At 47.8% G+C, this 17,226-nt stretch overlaps 4 protein-coding genes and 3 non-coding genes across 7 annotated transcripts; 5 read left to right on the top strand and 2 right to left on the bottom strand.

The window, feature by feature from the left end:
- Positions 1-62: 62 nt before the first annotated feature.
- YALI1_C28963g (uncharacterized protein) lies at positions 63-2,879 on the bottom strand (the record flags this gene model as incomplete). The annotated part of the gene is made up of 2 exons (XM_502067.4): positions 63-2,700; positions 2,746-2,879. 2 exons carry the CDS (start codon positions 2,877-2,879, stop codon positions 63-65), a joined length of 2,772 nt encoding a protein of 923 aa, XP_502067.4.
- A 3,936-nt stretch (positions 2,880-6,815) lies between these two features.
- Positions 6,816-6,934, bottom strand: YALI1_C28922r. Its single transcript, XR_002432108.3, has one exon. It is a non-coding gene; the product is annotated as a 5S ribosomal RNA (ribosomal RNA).
- Positions 6,935-9,629: 2,695 nt separating this feature from the next.
- On the top strand, positions 9,630-10,865 carry YALI1_C28895g (uncharacterized protein; the record flags this gene model as incomplete). The annotated part of the gene is made up of 1 exon (XM_502066.3): positions 9,630-10,865. One exon carries the CDS (start codon positions 9,630-9,632, stop codon positions 10,863-10,865), a length of 1,236 nt encoding a protein of 411 aa, XP_502066.3.
- A 432-nt stretch (positions 10,866-11,297) lies between these two features.
- YALI1_C28879g (uncharacterized protein) lies at positions 11,298-12,710 on the top strand (the record flags this gene model as incomplete). The annotated part of the gene is made up of 1 exon (XM_502065.3): positions 11,298-12,710. One exon carries the CDS (start codon positions 11,298-11,300, stop codon positions 12,708-12,710), a length of 1,413 nt encoding a protein of 470 aa, XP_502065.3.
- Positions 12,711-13,057: 347 nt separating this feature from the next.
- YALI1_C28861r lies at positions 13,058-13,138 on the top strand. Its single transcript has one exon. It is a non-coding gene; the product is annotated as a tRNA-Glu (tRNA).
- Positions 13,139-13,142: 4 nt separating this feature from the next.
- On the top strand, positions 13,143-13,261 carry YALI1_C28860r. The gene has a single exon (XR_002432107.3). It is a non-coding gene; the product is annotated as a 5S ribosomal RNA (ribosomal RNA).
- A 1,301-nt stretch (positions 13,262-14,562) lies between these two features.
- On the top strand, positions 14,563-17,211 carry YALI1_C28846g (uncharacterized protein; the record flags this gene model as incomplete). The annotated part of the gene is made up of 1 exon (XM_502064.3): positions 14,563-17,211. The coding sequence occupies one exon, from the start codon at positions 14,563-14,565 to the stop codon at positions 17,209-17,211; it is 2,649 nt and encodes an 882-aa protein (XP_502064.3).
- Between the last annotated feature and the right edge of the window lie 15 nt (positions 17,212-17,226).

Genomic DNA, 17,226 nt, shown 5'->3' with positions numbered 1-17,226 from the left:
CAATACCAAGTATGACCAATAAATATTCGTGTATATACATACTTGTGCTTTCGTCTCTATCATTACTTGTCTCCAGGCTTGGCCAGAGCTTCGTCCAATCTATCGAAGAATTCATCGTCAAACGACGACGAGTCGATAGATTCCGCCAGTTGTGGTGCAGGTGTCATTTTGACAGGTGCCAGTGGTATTCCAGAAGATGGTTGAGACTGTCTCTGTTCCACAGGTACCGCCTGGGTCTGTACTGAACCTGTAGTCGTCTGTACCTCATTGGTAGTCCCCTGTGTACCCTCACTAATCGACTGGCCTCCTCCAGACTTACTACTGTTCAGAACATCCTCCAGCTCCTTATCGAAATCATCATCACCGATGAACTCTTCCAGGCTCATATCTTGCTCCCGTTCATCGTCCAATTCCACCAAGTCATGCAAATGTTGAGGAACCTCTTCCTGCTCTAGCTCCTCCTCAATGTCTTCTGCCAGGCTATCATGAGACCGGTTGCCCAAGGCCTCATCGAGATCTGCTTCGAGTTCATCAACATCGACTTTGGTACGCTTCGTAGGTGGGGTAGGGCTGTTAGGTATGTCTTGGCTGCTCTGACCATTACTGGACTGGCTGCTTCTCATGGCCATCTCCTTAGCGGTCATGAACCCCAAAGTCGCATTCTCTGGCATCTTCAACACCTTCTTCTTCCTCTTCTGAGGCACAATGAAGTGGCCGTTCTTGTCTTTCCTCAGACGCAGCTCCTTGTCACCTTTGGCGACCACATCCGCGAGCTCCAGATGATCCTTGTCGGTTTTGTCTAGAATCTCCTGGTTCTCACCTGGTAAGATAACTTGCTTCATGAAATGGGGAGGAGGAGGATCGGTAGCGGCACCGGGAATTACACGATTCGGAGGGTAAAGCTTTACACGAGACCCCTTTTCCATCAAACGCTGAATGTAGCTGTAGTTATCACGCGACTTGATATTGTTCTCCATCTCCTTATCGGTCATCAGAAGCACTACCCGACCGTCTCGGGAACGTCCTGTTCGTCCCATCCGCTGCAGAGACGTAATAGGTGAAGCGTTGGAGTCGTAGCAGATGATGAGATCAACCTGTCCGATATCGAGACCTTCTTCAGCGATGGAAGTAGCCACCAGAGTATTGTAGACGCCCTTTCGGAACTTGGAAATAACCTCTTGTTGTTTCTTTTGGGTCATTCCCCGTCCACCTCCCTCTTCACGTGAAGGAGCCTGGCCAATGAACTCATGTGGCTTGACCTGTGGGAATTTGGTCAGATACTCCATGATCACATTCACAGTACTTCTGAAGCGCGCGAAAATGATGCATGTACCTGTGTTAGCTCCCTCGGGAGCCTTGCTGAAAAACTCGTTCAACTCCGATCCGAGATAGTTCAACTTAGGATGAGCCAGGTATCCTTCTTTTTTCATGATCGTCTTGGTGGCATCTAAAATTGAGCCAATATCCCCTACCTGTTCGTATGACTTTGTAGGCTGTTTTCGAGCCATTTCCTCGTCGTGTCGTCGCTTCAGGGTGTCGTAGAACTGCGTGATTCCCTGGTGTTGCAACAGCTGGGTAGCATGGGCTATGGAGGCTACTACAGCTCCAATACCTCGGTACTTGTACTGGGCAGCAGGTCCGAGATATTTGGTTCGAAACATGTACCGTTCTATCTCCTTCTTGACGCCAAACAGTGAGATTTTTGCAATGTCTGTGTTATGCAGCACCCCCTTCGAGGCCATCATAGACAAGGTAGGTTTGAGTACCTGCCCAGTCAGAGCCAACAACTCATTAATATCGCTTCCCAGATCGACGTTGATCTTGACCTCTTCTCGATTGTGCATGTACTGCTGCACATCTGGATCCTGTTCTCCCTTGACTTCCAAGTGACTAATTAGAAGATGTTGCACGACAGACTGCACCCCTTCAACCTTGGAAGCTGGAGTGGCTGTGAGGCCAAGAACACGGAAGCTTTGGTGTGCATCCAGCAGCTTCTTGACCACTATTCCGTACGAGTATTTGCCACTGGTGTGATGTGCCTCGTCGACAACCAACAAGGAAACCGTCTTTGGGTCCAAGATCTCACCATCGAGATCGAGCTCCACAACCTGAGGAGTGGCGAAAAACACACGTTTGTTAGCCCACTCATGTGCTCTATCAGCCTGTTTAACTCCTCCCATCAGCACACTGCAGTCGTGCCTCGGGATACCAGTGATTCGAAGACAGGCATCGATTTGCTGTGAAACGAGGGGCTTTGTTGGCGCCATGAAAATGATCTTTGCATCTTTAAACCATCGGTAAAAGTTGAGCATGACCACAGACGCAATGAAGGTCTTACCTAGACCGGTGGGAAGAGAGCAGAGAGTATTCTCAATCAGACAAGATTGAATGATGGTATGCTGGTAAGTTCGGAACGGCAGATTTGAGGGGTACAGAAAAGATCCGGTGAGACCCGTCGTCTCATGGTGACAGGCTGTGTCCATTGGTCGAGGGTATGTCAGGTTCAGATCAATGTCTGGTGTATTTGTAGATTCTGCCGGATCAGCATTGTACCTGGGTAGCTGAGTTCGTTGTGGTCCAGAAGGTTGCTGTCGCGGCGGTTGCTGTCCCAGCGGCTGTTGTCGAGCCGGTGTTGGTTGTTGTTGAGCAGTTGATGGCTTGTGAACAGCTGTTTGTTCCTTTGTCACTGGTTTCGCTGGTCTGGGTTAGTATTGAATCGTTCTGAAAAGCGTTTCGAACACTCACTCTTTTACCACTGTGGAGAAGTCGAAATCGTCGAGATCGTCGAGATCGTCGAGATCCGAGTCGTCCAGGAGTGCTGGAGCCTTGTTCTTGGGCAGCGCATCGAATTCGCTGTCGCTCAGGTCATCCAGCAGCATATGTTTGGTGAGTGTTGATTTTGCCACTGTCGCCGCGAAACGCGTACTCGTAATTAACACCCCTGCTTAAAGTTTGGCCTTCAGGTACGTGTTGATTCTTGTACAAGAACAGCATGGTAACTACAAGTATCGGTGGGCGGTATTTGGAGGTGGAGATTGCGTTTTACGAATCTACTGTACAATTACTTGTTCAGTGATTTGAATGGACGCACTTCTCACTCTTCAAACTATGTCTGAGTCCATCACCGACAGTGCATGAGTGGATTCATATTGGGCAGCCCAAACAGTGAGGGCATATCAACAGACACGATGATGGCACTTGAAGAGCTCTACAATCATGTTTCACATTCATTCTGGTATTCGCATCTAACAATGCGAGAAGCAAAATCGCGGTTCAAATCGGACCCAATTCAGGGGTCAGATAAGTTAGCCATACTTCTTTAGAACTGCCTCCATTGGAAGCCACGAAGAGGCTTGCCAACGACCGTGATGATTATGGATGAGCGAACGAGGAAACGAGTGAGCTCGGAAAGAAGCATCTGCGAGCCTTCACGAGAAGAGTGGAGAGAGGCTTGCTAGGAGACACTGAAGTGGACCGACGTTAGGAGGTACACGGATGGGTCGACGCTGTGGACTTGCGAAGAGAATGGAAGCGAGTACACTGGTGATCAGTTGGAATGCTAATGATAACTGGGAACCCTCGGAGGAGATAATGGAGCCAGGACGATGAATCTGTGGAACTGAGCATGAAGAGTTCGGCTTGAGCAATGAGGCGACGAAAGTTGGTGAGTGAGATCACGATCCACTGAGGAGGAGATCTGTGAAAGCCTGGATGTACTGGACGTGATTCGAAGAAGCAAGTACTGAGTAACGCCGAGACAAGTGGTATTTGACGAGGGCGCTGAGGAGACAATCTCGCGCCAGAATACTTACGACAGAGGGGTGATCCCACAGGGAGCCCGATAACAGCTTATTATTGAAGCTTGAGATTAGCAGAGCCAGGAGCGCAGTATTGAGACTAGCAGCCTTGGATAGAGATAGCGACAAAGCGAAAGTGCATTCGACGGAGACAGTTACGGAGTGATCACTGAAGCGGACGCAAAGAGTAAGATGCAGAGTGTGAACGATTGGCTGATCAGATATTGCTGAAAACCTGAAGCAAACAGTGGAAAGCGGAGATTGCAGAAAGCTTGAAGCAAACAGATGGTGGAAAGCAGATTGAAATTTTTGGAGATTTTGGGGACTAGAGATGATGCTGAAGAGTACACGAACAATGTGAACGAGTATTACGTGTCACAGTATTGATGATGCTGTTTGTGGCGTTGATTGAGATCTTGGGAAAGATGAGAATCAAGTGAAAGATATGTGGATTCTATGAGTGGCCAAGCGACGAGCGCTAAGTAAGACCAATGAAATGTTGGATTCGACTTCCATGATGTTTGAGATATTGCCGTGAGCGGTTGAACTCGAATGGTTGGAGTTCGTATCACTGGGATTGGTTATGTGGATTATGGGTTGAATTATGACCCGTGACTCGTATGATCCATGAAGGACGTGGACGTCTCTTAAGGAGGGGAGAGTGTAACTGCACCAGACTTGATGAGCTTCCCTTTGGAGCAGTTCGACCGATCATGAAGACCAACAATTGACAATATTCTCCAATCACTTAGAACCCGTCAACGTATGGCAACGCATGGCAACATCTATGGTATACCACCAACACATTGACCAAGTCCCATAAATCGTTGAGAAGCCGATTTGGGGTCTCCCTCACTTCATTTTGAAGACAACTTCACATTCTAATTAGTCACTGGAACTGACAGGCGAAATCATTGGGAAATGGGGAACCACGCAACTCACTAGACTCACTAAAACTCACTTAAACCAACAAGTAATAGTCAGTATCCTGAGTGTAATGACGGCTAACTCTTCCTTCTCTATCACCACTGCTGTACTACAGCATCATCTACAGCATCTACAACTGAAATACAACACTACGAGTCAAATATGCGGGTGGGACTCTGAGGTCCATGACGAACCCAAGAGGTTCGGATTTTCACTTATTCCTCTGAAAAACTAAATAAATAGATCAGGTTCGGTCGGCTACATCCTCTGGCTGAGAGAGGTTCACTGCCTATTCCTTTGTGTGACTCCTGGCTGGCCTCGGCTCTTTGGCCCTGGCTCCTTAGCTCTCGTCTGTTCCGGCATGTGGCACTTATCTGTTGTCTCATAGGCTTTTTCTCAGGAGAATAGCGCTCTTATTGCTCTTTGGACTCTGCTCTTGCTGCCGTTCAGGACTAGTGGGTTGGTGTTAGCTCAAAACTGCATATGGCTCTTACTGCCTTGACTCACCGGCTGGGTGTTCTTGTCTCCGCTATACCGGATTTACCCTGGCTCTGTGGATCTGGTAAATGCTCTCATTGCTTCTTAGTGGCTTGCACTTCGGCGGCTCTGGCATTCGCTACGACTCTGGCTTTCAGCTCTGGACTTCGGACTTATCGTGGGACTTATGGATCTGACCCAGACATCTCTTGCGCTTTTGACCATATATGGCGTCTGTCAAAGCAGATATTTGCTCTAGCAATGTGTTTCAGCTCAGCGTTCCAGCTTGCTCCTCAGCGCTGGCAGCTCTGGATTTTCAGCTTGGCTATTCGTTCTAGGCGGCTCTCTCACGCAGGAATTGCACCATATGAGACCTTCACAAAGGAATTTCACCCTGTGAGTATGGAGTATCTCGAACACGAGTTTCACCTGTGAGAATGATGGGAGTCTCTCAAATGGAATTTCACCCTTGAGTATCTCACTGTCGGTGGCGCGGGCTTAATGGCTCTGGCTCAATGCTCCGGCGGCAGCTCATGCGGTCCTCAGGAACTCTCACAAGGCACGAATTGCTCTGACACTTTTCAGCCGGCACAATCACTCGTTTTCAGCCCATGGCGGTCAACCGGACACGAAGGTCACGGACTTGAAGACACTTGGCTTAGGCAGATGTATGTACTGGCCTCTGTGTCGAACTCGCTGACTTCTCAGCTTAAACGCCCAACCAGAAGCTGTCGCACGCACTAGGCTCATGCGATTAAGCGTCATTGCCTTCTTAACCGACATTTGGGATTCTGTAATCTCACCACATTGCCCAGTCACAACTCAAACGGACGACAAACAATGAAAATGTCCTCGTTGTGGACAGATCTCTATTAGCTGTCTTGTAGACACAGCTCCGCGTCTCAGCAGGCTATAAAGGGCAACTTCCGTTTTCAGAATGACACAGAATGAACTGGACTGATTCTGATGGAAAAGTGAGGGACTGGAGGGGGTTTATATTCTTGACCACGCCCAATATAGTCCAAAAGAAATGGCTGGTGTTGAAAATATGCATATACGATGCATGACATATGCAATATATATGCATGAAAAATTAGAGCCAGCCCAGAACCTGCATGACAAAGAATGTGTGGAAGGGAATGGAGGATGGATGTTTGTCCAGATTGATGGAAAGATTGTAAACTGGACCAAAAATACGTAGAATCACATATAAATGGCCAGTGAATCTGAATATTGTATTATGCAACATCAAAATTTCTCGGGGGAACAATGAATATGTCCTTCTCTAAAATTTCCAGTCGATTTTGCGTTTTGGTCGAGCTTAAAAATACGACAACCTTAAATCAAAATATTTGAAAGAAAACGTGCAACGACAGAATGTTGCATTGCATGTTACCCCGAGAAAAAGACTAGCCCCAAAGCCAGCAAATTTACTGAGAAAATGATGCTAGGATAAACAATCAAACGATAGAGAGGACGGTTATGTAAATGTGTTTGCGGCCTCAGAGAGACGAAAGATTGAGAACCTTAAATGTGGAGAAAATACATGAACATACTGTAGGCGGTCCGAGGTGGCAAAAAGGGATATCAACCGCTTGGTGTGACGAGAAAAAGAATTGCAGCACCTAGGATTCTCGTATGGTCTCCCACTACAATACTAACTAGGCTCTCTGGTGCTTGACTATGGCTGATCGGACGGGAAGCCGTATTTTCACCAGGATATGGCCGCAACTGTCAACTTTGGGTGTTGGATGTATATACTGGAACTAATATGTCACGTGAAGGTGAAAAATTCACTTTATATCCGTTCTAAAAGAAGAATCGCGGAAACCGCGAGCACAATTGCTCTATGCTTTTCTGAAAATTAGAATCCGAGTCCGATGTGGATTTAGCATTGTTTATAGGTCTTGAAAAAGTAACTGAGATGTATTTCCCCAGAACCAAGAAGAAAGCTGAGAATGGGTCGGTTCTGAGCATAAGAGGCTAGCGTAGGTGGTGAAAACCAGTCAGAATTATGTTGACATGGATGTTTAAGGAACGGCTACTTCGTGTGGATGTTAATATTGTATTGTACATACTGTATATAGATGTGCGTAAGCACAACAGAGACTTCTTACAGACGGGACACCGACTAACACTGTCCCTATGCCATTCTCTCAGGTTAGGCCATCTTTTCAAGAATCAGAACATGGGAACCCCGTTTGACTAGTGTTTTTCTTTCAGAAGAAAGAGGCTGTAAATCACGCCTTGAATGAACCTCGACGGAACTAGACGGATACGAATTGGCTCTGAAAATGTAAAAAAGGGGCCAAACCCTTGACAACATTTCCGGTTGAGATTTCGTTGCCGCATTTCTCTTCCGACGCTTCCTGCCCGTACCCCTGCATCTGAGCAACCCTGGACATGTGTTGGATTCCGGCTAATAACAGAGCGTTCTATTTAGAAAGCCGGAATCCTTGGACTCGGAAAAGGCCAGAGTCTTGGGGGTAAGCACGAGTACTAGTAGCAAGGTTAATGAGATCACGCTTCTACAATATTCTTGAGAAAACCCGTTTCAACGAGTTCATTGGCCAATCGTTAGGATAGTTGATGATACTAAACCTGTTTTACCTTGTCACTTGGAACTGAAGTTTGGCCATGACTTGATACACTTTCCGCATTTACGTGAACCTATTTCACCACTCTCCGATGCAAGTATCATATCACTGTATTGACCAAGAAAGTCAGGCAGTTCTTCTGAAAGTCGGTCTCTCACTGATAAGCCATCCCTGCATCACAGCTGCAGTCGAGGTACATTAACGAGATGAGGGGGATAGGTCAGAGAGATAATATGAGATAGTGAATGAAAATAAACAAAGGGGAGAACAATGCAACACATTAATATCAGAAGTAAGATGTCCAAGATCTGTCTGATATCCAAGCTAACACCCATTTCAGCTCACCCTTTCCACAGGGTTCGAGCTTATGTATTCCCGGAAGCCGAACCCGTGCGGCTCAAACATTTTCATCTTCGGGAAGATGGGATGAACGAGGAGCGGCTACGATATCTAAAAGGGAAATGTCGACTGGGGCTTTCCTGTTTTTGGTCAGATTTCTGCGGTCTCACAGGCTTTGAAACCTCCGTGTAGTTCCGTTGAGGTGCTCTCAGGCGGAGATCATGTACAAAATCTGATGAAAAAAGAGCCTGTTTGAAATACTGGTCATTTGGGGTTCCCACTTGGTGGATGGGGGATGGGATGTGTAAGGGAATTCCTCAATAAGTGTCTGATTGCGTTACCGAACAGTGAAGTTTTCTGACCGCTGGGATACTGAGATCCGTACCAGACCGATATATAGCAGAAGATACCAATGGACGACATGGGCTCCCTCCATTTGGTTATTGGTCACTCGCCAGGATAATCACCGTTTAAAAAAGTACTACAATAACCGTCGTGGATCGACCCTTCCCGCACGAACACTCATACCGTACTGTATGTACTCTTTCCCCTCTACAAGAAGATCCTGAGCGTATGAGAGATTTTGCACGTTGAAATATCAGAGACAAATCGGCTTACTAAGACCTATCACGTTTGCATACCGAAATATGTGAAATAATCATTATCCCATTGCTGCATCAGCACGTGATTATGTCATGTACAACTGGTTCGTATATGTCATAAAACATAAAAGGAGAAGTTTCAGATCCCCACTCTGCTTCAACCGAGAAACAGCCACCTACCGAAAATGCGGATCACGTGACCAGAATGAAACACCCCCTGAGAGTGGAGTATCACGTGACTGAAGCAAAACCGAGAATATCTTTTTTTCTTTTCGATCAGGTCATATCATTTCCATCTGACTAATATCCGTTCAACTGCCTGCGCCTGGCATCATACACCCTTGTCTTCCCAGCCAATTTAGCTTCAACCAGGAGCAATGTTGAGTGGGGCTTTTATTGCGTGTAGGAAAGGTATGGAGAGAGGTATGAAGTTGGAAATTTGACGAATTAACAGCCAATCGTCCATATATGGCGTCTAGGCGACCTTCCTTCGTGTTCTTCCTCTCGGAATACGAGTCACATCCTTCGGACAACAGTTGGGCTATTTAGCTTGGCGAGCATCAAACCTGCCATTTTGGGTGCTGCAAGAGTGGCCCATATACGGCTTGGTACTAGTCGTGCGATGAAGGTGGAACCAGTAATCGGGTGACACGCAGTCATGAAAATTCAATGCTTCAGTTCCCAGTATCTCAGCCTCTCTGCATCGTTCTATTCCACCTCTCCATTCACACCCCGCACCTGACGTAATCCAATCAAACTTTGGTTCACATGCACGACTTCATAATGATAACCGAGCATAGCTCATCAGCTAATACAACCAGCCTAATTATTACAGGCCAATTATCAACACACCACCACAGCTCAGCACCTACGCAAAGGTCCACACAAACATGCCGTCGCCAATTTTTCTGTCCCGTCCACCGCCCAATTTCTCGCCATTGGCGATTGTGCGAGGTTTCCAGCTGTTTTTTGTGGGTGCGTACCGATCGTTACAGAACCCCGATATCTTCCGAACAGAACACTACAGAAAGGCACTGAAGATGCTGGGATACTCGCTGGGAATCCAGCTGTTGATATGGTCGCCGATTCTCGTGCTCAAGTGGTTCTTGCATCTTTCCAAACTGGCATTTACTGGTCAAGACGCCCGGTTCACCATCAACGACGCACTGGGGTCTCTGCGGTTCATCCAAAACCACGTGCTCAACCTGGGACCGTTCGTGATTGCAGGAATGCGATACTTCCGTCCCGAAATCGACGAGATCTTCCTGCGATCTCTGCAACACGCAGACCAGACCTACGCCAAGAAACACCCTGAACTCAAGAACCCTCCCCAGTACTACATGCCTCTGGTGACATACAAGGAACAAGCTAGAGCCTATGGAACAGGCAAGGGCGGCCGACCATGGTGGTCGTTCATGTCCGGAAAGTCGTCCTCAGGAAACGACTTCTCTTCTTTCCTCAGCAGAATGGCTACCAGAACAGCCTTCACTCTCGCCATGTACCTCATCAAGGACGTGCCTGTGCTTGGTTCTCTGTCCATCAATTCTGCCTCCTTTTACTCTTTCAACCAGGTGGTTGGAACTCCTGCAGCTGCAGCAGTGTTTGGTCTGGGTCTCATGGTGCCCAAAAAGTGGCTGCTTGTCTTCCTGTCGGCCTTCTGGGGCTCTCGATCGTTGGTGCGAGAACTGCTTATCCCTTACTTTAAGAGAATCCCCTTTACCACCACCGACCGACAACACTGGCTTGCTGCTCGTGAGGGAGTCATTTTCGGATTCGGAGCTGGCTTCTTCCTGCTGCTGCGAATTCCATACGTTGGACTGCTCACCTACGGAGTTGCTGAAGCTTCAGCCGCCTACCTCATCACAAAAATCTCCGATCCCCCACCACACCCGTCGCAGTTCATGCCCTGGAGTGAACGGGAGGTTGCATGGACGTTTAACGATAGCGATCTGATGGGAGACGGTCCTTCGAAGCAGGCCCATGCCGCTGCCGCCGCTGCCGCCTCATCAAAACCCGCAGGAGTGCCAGGAGTGCCAGGAGCTTTCAAGCCATCTTCGTCTTCAAAACCGGCTCATCCTCAGCTCCCCCCTCGGCCCCCTGCTTACCATCGACAAAACAGCCTATAGAAATGTGCATTTGGCGTGCTCGAAAGCTTGCGAGAGCTCCTGGGCCGTCTGTAACAAAACCATTATAAAATACAATCATTACATACAAACATACTGTACAGGAACAAAGTACAGCACACGTAGCTGGTCGTAATGAACGGCATGCCCGTCGACTTCCATTGTCATTGTTGTGCTCAATAACGGCAGTTACCAAATTAGTTGGTCATGGTCAAGTTTATTGAGGAAACCCAACAAATCTAATTAGACTTTCAACAAACATGAGGACTTCAAGAAGTAAGAGAAATAGATACAGCTGTTTTACTGAATCAAAAGATGGAAACAAGGACGCAATCAGACCAATTCAAGAAGATGTACATCCTTTTCCCTTCATTCTATCCATGTTTCGTGGCACTTTTGCTCTCCATCTTCTCATGCGGCTGATTGAAGTGGTGCATGATATGGAGCGATTGTCTAAATTTCAAACTCTCATTCCACGTCTTTCCTGCACTCCCAACTCCTCTATCATTTCGTCCATTCGCCACCATGGAAGAGCTGGAGACGCTCGCCGCCATCTACCCCGAGCTGGAGTATGACACTGACACTCTGAGTGGGTCTCTGGAGATCACGGCGTCTTTCGAAGAGCCTGTGAAGGTGGTTTTTGGCGATGCAGACACGCAACATGAGATCAGGAACCTGCCGCCAGTGCTCCTGTTTTTTGCACTACCAGAGGGCTACCCGGAAACAAAACCGCCCCAGTTCGATCTCCAGTCGCTGTGGATGACTGACGGACAGATCGCCAAGCTGACAACGGACCTAATACACCAGTGGGAACAGGTCAAGGACGAGTCCACCCTGTTTGCTTGCGTTGATCTGATCAAGGAGCAGGTGGAGACCGTCTTTGGAGAAGCGCAACCGCTCAAGTTTGCCGCCAACTTGAAGTCGAACGTTCTCAACTATGACGTCTGCGCGGACAAGGAACATTTTGCCACAATGACTTTCACCTGTAGCATCTGCCAGGAGACTCGCAAGGGAGCCGTTTGCACACAACTCGCGTGTGCCCACGTCTCATGCACAGCGTGCCTCGCCGACTACTATTCCACTTGCATTACCCAGGGATATATCGAGATGGTACACTGTGTGGAGGTGGAGTGCAAGGATCCTCTGAGCCCGGAACAGCTGTCGGACATTGTGGGAAAGGAGAGCTACGAACGATACCAGAAACTGGTGCACAAAAGAAGACTAGAAAAGGACCCAAACTCAGTTACCTGTCCTCGAACTAACTGTGATACACTCGTGTATCGAAAACCAGGCGAGTACATGGCTCGGTGCTCCCGGTGCAAGTACGCCTTTTGCGTCAACTGCAGAAAGGCATGGCATGGCACTTACAGAGGCTGTGTGATTCACGTTCCCCCAGATTCGCTCATCAAGCACTACATCGACGAAGCTGACGAAGACGAAAAGAAGGATATCGAGTTCACATGGGGAAAGGCAAACATTGAGACTCATGTCAGACGATTGGAACATATGGAGGAGGACGAGAAACTTTTCAAGGATGCGATGAAGGAGGCAAACATAATTGCATGTCCACAATGCAATGTGCCTATTGAAAAAGCCGATGGATGCAACAAGATAAAGTGTGCACATTGCTTGGCTGCGTTCTGCTATCTTTGCGGCACTTCAGTGAGCTCGGAAGACCCATACGCCCACTGGAGAGACAAGGATGGTGATGGAGGAGACTGCTACGGCAGACTCTTCGAGGGTATCACTGAGGAAGAGTTGGAGAGAAGAGCTCAACTGGCAATGGTAGGCATTGTTGAGGAGGATGACGAAAACTGGCAGGCTTACGAATACGTCGAGCCCGAGTAACATTGCATTTTGTACATTAATTGATTGACTTTGAATCAAATAAAAATATATCTTGGAAACAGCAGTGGAGATGATTCACTTGGGCTCACAATTCTCGCTTTTTTTTTCTTCTTTCATCTTGTTTATTTATTATTTGGCTTCTTTCAGTTTTCTTTTGTTATATTCTAAAGAAATACTTTTTTTTCTTTCTAATAATTCATTACAGCAATATACCTAGTAAGCCGGGTTATTGGCGTTCAATAAATCATACACTTCTGGATCTTTGCGATGTGCGCTGCGGGGCGCTGTCGGTTGGTTACATAAGCTAATGTCACTAAGTAGGATAAAAAATTACAGTTTTTTTATATTCCGATATAGTGTAGGGGCTATCACATCACGCTCTCATTCAGAGCACCGTGGAGACCGGGGTTCGATTCCCCGTATCGGAGTCCTAGTTACGGCCATATCCTGGTGAAAATACGGCTTCCCGTCCGATCAGCCATAGTCAAGCACCAGAGAGTCTAGTTAGTATTGTAGTGGGAGACCATACGAGAATCCTGGGTGCTGTAATTTTTTTGGTTATATTTTTGTTAGGGGATCACAGGTGCTTTGAGAGACAGGCCTCAAACCGAACTTCAAGGACTGTGCAAGAGTGGCATCGGTGGACCTATTCCAAAGGGACTACAAAGAACACTGACAAATCTACACATCAACTCTCAGACTTGCCGTATACACCCAGTCGTAGTACTGGGAACTCTTACATCAGCATTGATGACTCTCCGATCCGAAGGCAAGAGGGAAACAGCCGGGATCGAGACTCAATCAGATAGATTCTCTGAAGCTCTGAAGCTATAATGCTTCGTGTAGTCCTCCGTGAAGATCGTGCCGTGCGTGGTCAATCTACGGCTAACTCAAAGGTTGATCTTTGTGGAGTGATTAATGAAAAGTGAGAAGCAGAATCCATCGATGTTTTTGGGCAAGCTGCTGTCGTTGTGGTAAGGAGTTATGTCCTGTTGCTGATACTAACGAAATATGGGGCTGTGTAGTTGAACACAGTTCGTTCTTGGAGTTATCTCAGGGTGCTTTTCCTCAAGTCGCCTGTCTTCACATATGATTATAAGGGCTGGTGTGCCATGTATAGTATAACCGAGTGGGCCAATTAGAGGTGATGTCATTACTTGTAGATATTCTTATTGTTACCAAAGCGTAAGTTGATTGATAGGAAGGGAAGTTCCGATACCGTGATTGAGAGATTACATTACAGATCTCTACCGATTCAACTAATAATTCAGCCATCAGCTTTTCATCTGATTATCGATACCTGACAGAGTCCTTCCGCAACTTGACAATTAATACAGTCGTCTTCTGCGGGACATTTCCACGCGGACCATGTTAATCGTGAACGGCTCGGGGCATCAGTTTTAGTGGAACTTTCCAGCTGATAACACCTTTGTCTTTGACCCGAAACAAACTTCTACAACACTGTAGGTTTCGATACCAGCTTGGCGATGGCTTGGCGCTCCTCGGAGTCTTGGCACGCATGAGATTGATAATTTTTGATACAAACATGGTCTGAAAAACGGCAATTTACTCATAAAATGACTCAGACTTACCCCGGCTCCGGGGGGCCCCAATATCGACTCTCTCCAGCTCAACGATAAGGCCTGATAACCTGTGGCTTATCTCACAAGGCTCCGAAAGTTTTTGGGAAAGTTGGGGTCTTGAATCGTAACAATCATAGACTTTCCGCTGGCGCATTACTATAGGATGTGTTTGCGAGATACGGGCGCGTGAAGTTACACGGTGGAATGTCCGTATATATACACTGAAGGGCTGACAATGTCGTCCCACACGTGCAAGCATTTTATCGACCATGTCTTTTGAGAAAGAAAAACCTGTTGTGACTGACGAGAAGGATACCGCCGTTGGCGAGGTTCACGACGTTTGCGAGGTCCAACCTCACATTATGGACTGGATTGCTCGTCAACTTGGTATCCCACCTAACGATATCGACGGTACCTATCCTCCTGAGGTTGCCTTCATGGCTGAGAAGTTTTCTGAGATGACCGAGAGCGAAGCGGTGGAGATTTGCACAAAGGCTCTTCACAGTCATAGGGTCGACCCCAACTTCAAGGACGCCTACAAGGATCAGCTGGCTGATCTATTGGACGCTCTGAATGGCACCAACTATTCTGATGAGAAAGATGACTTGGAATCCCCATACAATGATCCCGTTGAACGAGCCATGCTTCTCAAGTACTGGGCCACTCTCTTCAATTGGTGGTCTCCTTATCCCGAGGTAAGAGCCGTAACTGACCCCATCGATGAAGATAACACCACAGTGATGACCTGGCGAGTTATCCTGCTAGGTACCATCTGGGTCGCGGTGTCGGCCTTTGTCAACCAGTTCTTCGAGCCTCGACTTCCCGGTATTTCTCTGAGTGCCTCCGTCGTCCAGCTGCTGCTCTATCCCTCCGGTAGACTGTTGCAATACTGTCTGCCAGACTGGGGGTTGACTTTTCGAGGAAACAGATACACCCTCAACCCTGGACGATGGTCGCAGAAAGAACAGCTGCTGTGCACCATCATGGTCAACTGTGCTGCTGGTACCCCCTACGTCACAAGTAACATTTTCGTCCAATACATGCCCATGTTCTACAACCAATCCTGGGCTGGAGGTTTCGGATACTCTTTCCTGCTAATGTTGGTTACTCAGTTCATGGGCTTTGGATTAGCTGGTCTGCTCCGAAGAGTCGCCGTTTACCCCATCATGTCCATGTGGCCCACTATTCTCCCTACACTGGCAGTCAACAAAGCTCTTCTCGCCCCGAACCGAAGAGAGTCCATCAATGGATGGACTTTGAGTCGATACACCTTCTTCTTCATTGTGTTCATAGGCTCTTTTCTTTACTTCTGGGTCCCCAACTACCTGTGGCAGGCCTTTTCTACTTGGAACTGGATGACCTGGATTGCCCCCAATAACGCTGATCTTGCAATTGTCACTGGTTCCTTTGGAGGTATGGGATACAACCCCATCCCCACGTTCGACTGGAACATGATCACCGGAGGAATCTCTCCCATTCTCATGCCCCTCTACACCTCCATCAACTTTGTCGGTGGTGTGTTTGTCTCTGGACTGGTCATCATGGCCATCTACTACACCAACAACAACTACACCCGATGGATCCCGATTAACACCAACGAGTTGTACGACAACACAGGTAACCCTTTTGACGTCAAGAAGATTCTCACCAACTTTGTGTTTGACGACGAAAAATACAGAAAATACTCCCCTCCGTACTACTCAGCCGCCAACCTGGTCACCTACGGCGCTTTCTTCGCCATGTATCCCATGTCTTTTGTCTACTCGATTCTGTGCCACTACGAGACGATGGGTGTGGCTCTGAAAGACACCTGGAAGTCTCTGAGATATATTCACCGATCCAACTTTGAGGGACTTGAGGATCCCTTCTCTCGAATCCAGCGAAAGCACAAGGAAGTTCCCGACTGGTGGTTCTATTGTATTCTTCTCATCATGTTCGGTCTGTCTATCGCTCTGGTTGAGCACTGGCCGACAGACACTCCTGTGTGGGTCATTGTCCTCTGTCTGGGTCTTGTTGTCATCTTCCTCTTCCCCTTCACCATCTTTGCATCTCTGACCGGTGTGTCTCTTACCCTCAACGTGCTGGCTGAGCTCATTGTAGGATACGCTCTTCCTGGCAAGTTCCAGGCCCTCAATACCGCCAAAGCTCTGACTGTCCAGATTGCTGGCCAGGCTCAGAACTACGCCAGTGACCAGAAGCTGACCCACTACGCCCACTTGCCTCCCCGAAGCATTTTCAGTTGCCAACTGTGGGCCACTCTGGTAAACGGTCTGGTGTGTCTGGGAGTCCTCCAGTTCCAGATGCACGATGTAAAGGACATCTGTGACCCCCATAACAAGCTAAAGTTCACTTGTCCCGGAGAAACCACCTTCTTCTCCGCGTCCGTCATCTGGGGTGTCATTGGACCCAAGCGAATCTTCGACCACCAATATCCTGCTCTCAAGTGGATGTTTCTGCTTGGAGCTGGACTCGCCATGTGCTTCTGGGCAGCACAGATACTCATCCCCAACCTGCTCATGAAGAAGTATCCCATCAAGACTCGAAAGATCCAAAAGATCCAGCGAATGTTGCTGTCAGTCAACCCAATTCTCGTTGTCAATGCCTTCATTGCCGGTTGGGCGCCCACAAACCTCAGCTACTTCACAGGAGGCTTGTATGTGGCGCTGTTGTTCAACGGATACATCAAGAACCGGTTCTTGGCTTGGTGGAGAAAGTATGCCTATGTGTTCTCGGCAGCCATGGACACTGGTATCGCGCTCAGTGGTATCATCATTTTCTTTGCTGTCCAGTACAACGACTACAGCATTTCGTGGTGGGGCAACAACGTGATTGCCGAGGGTTTGGACTACAATGGAGTTCCGCCTCCCCCTCTTCCCGACGTGGGCTACTTTGGACCGGGCCCTGACCATTACCCTTAATTATTTTGTTCTAGA

This window comes from Yarrowia lipolytica, chromosome 1C (assembly GCF_001761485.1).
Source record: "Yarrowia lipolytica chromosome 1C, complete sequence".
In the NCBI taxonomy this organism is placed as follows: domain Eukaryota; kingdom Fungi; phylum Ascomycota; class Dipodascomycetes; order Dipodascales; genus Yarrowia; species Yarrowia lipolytica.
Note: the sequence above shows the minus strand (reverse complement) of the source record. Positions and strands in the feature narration are given on the sequence as shown.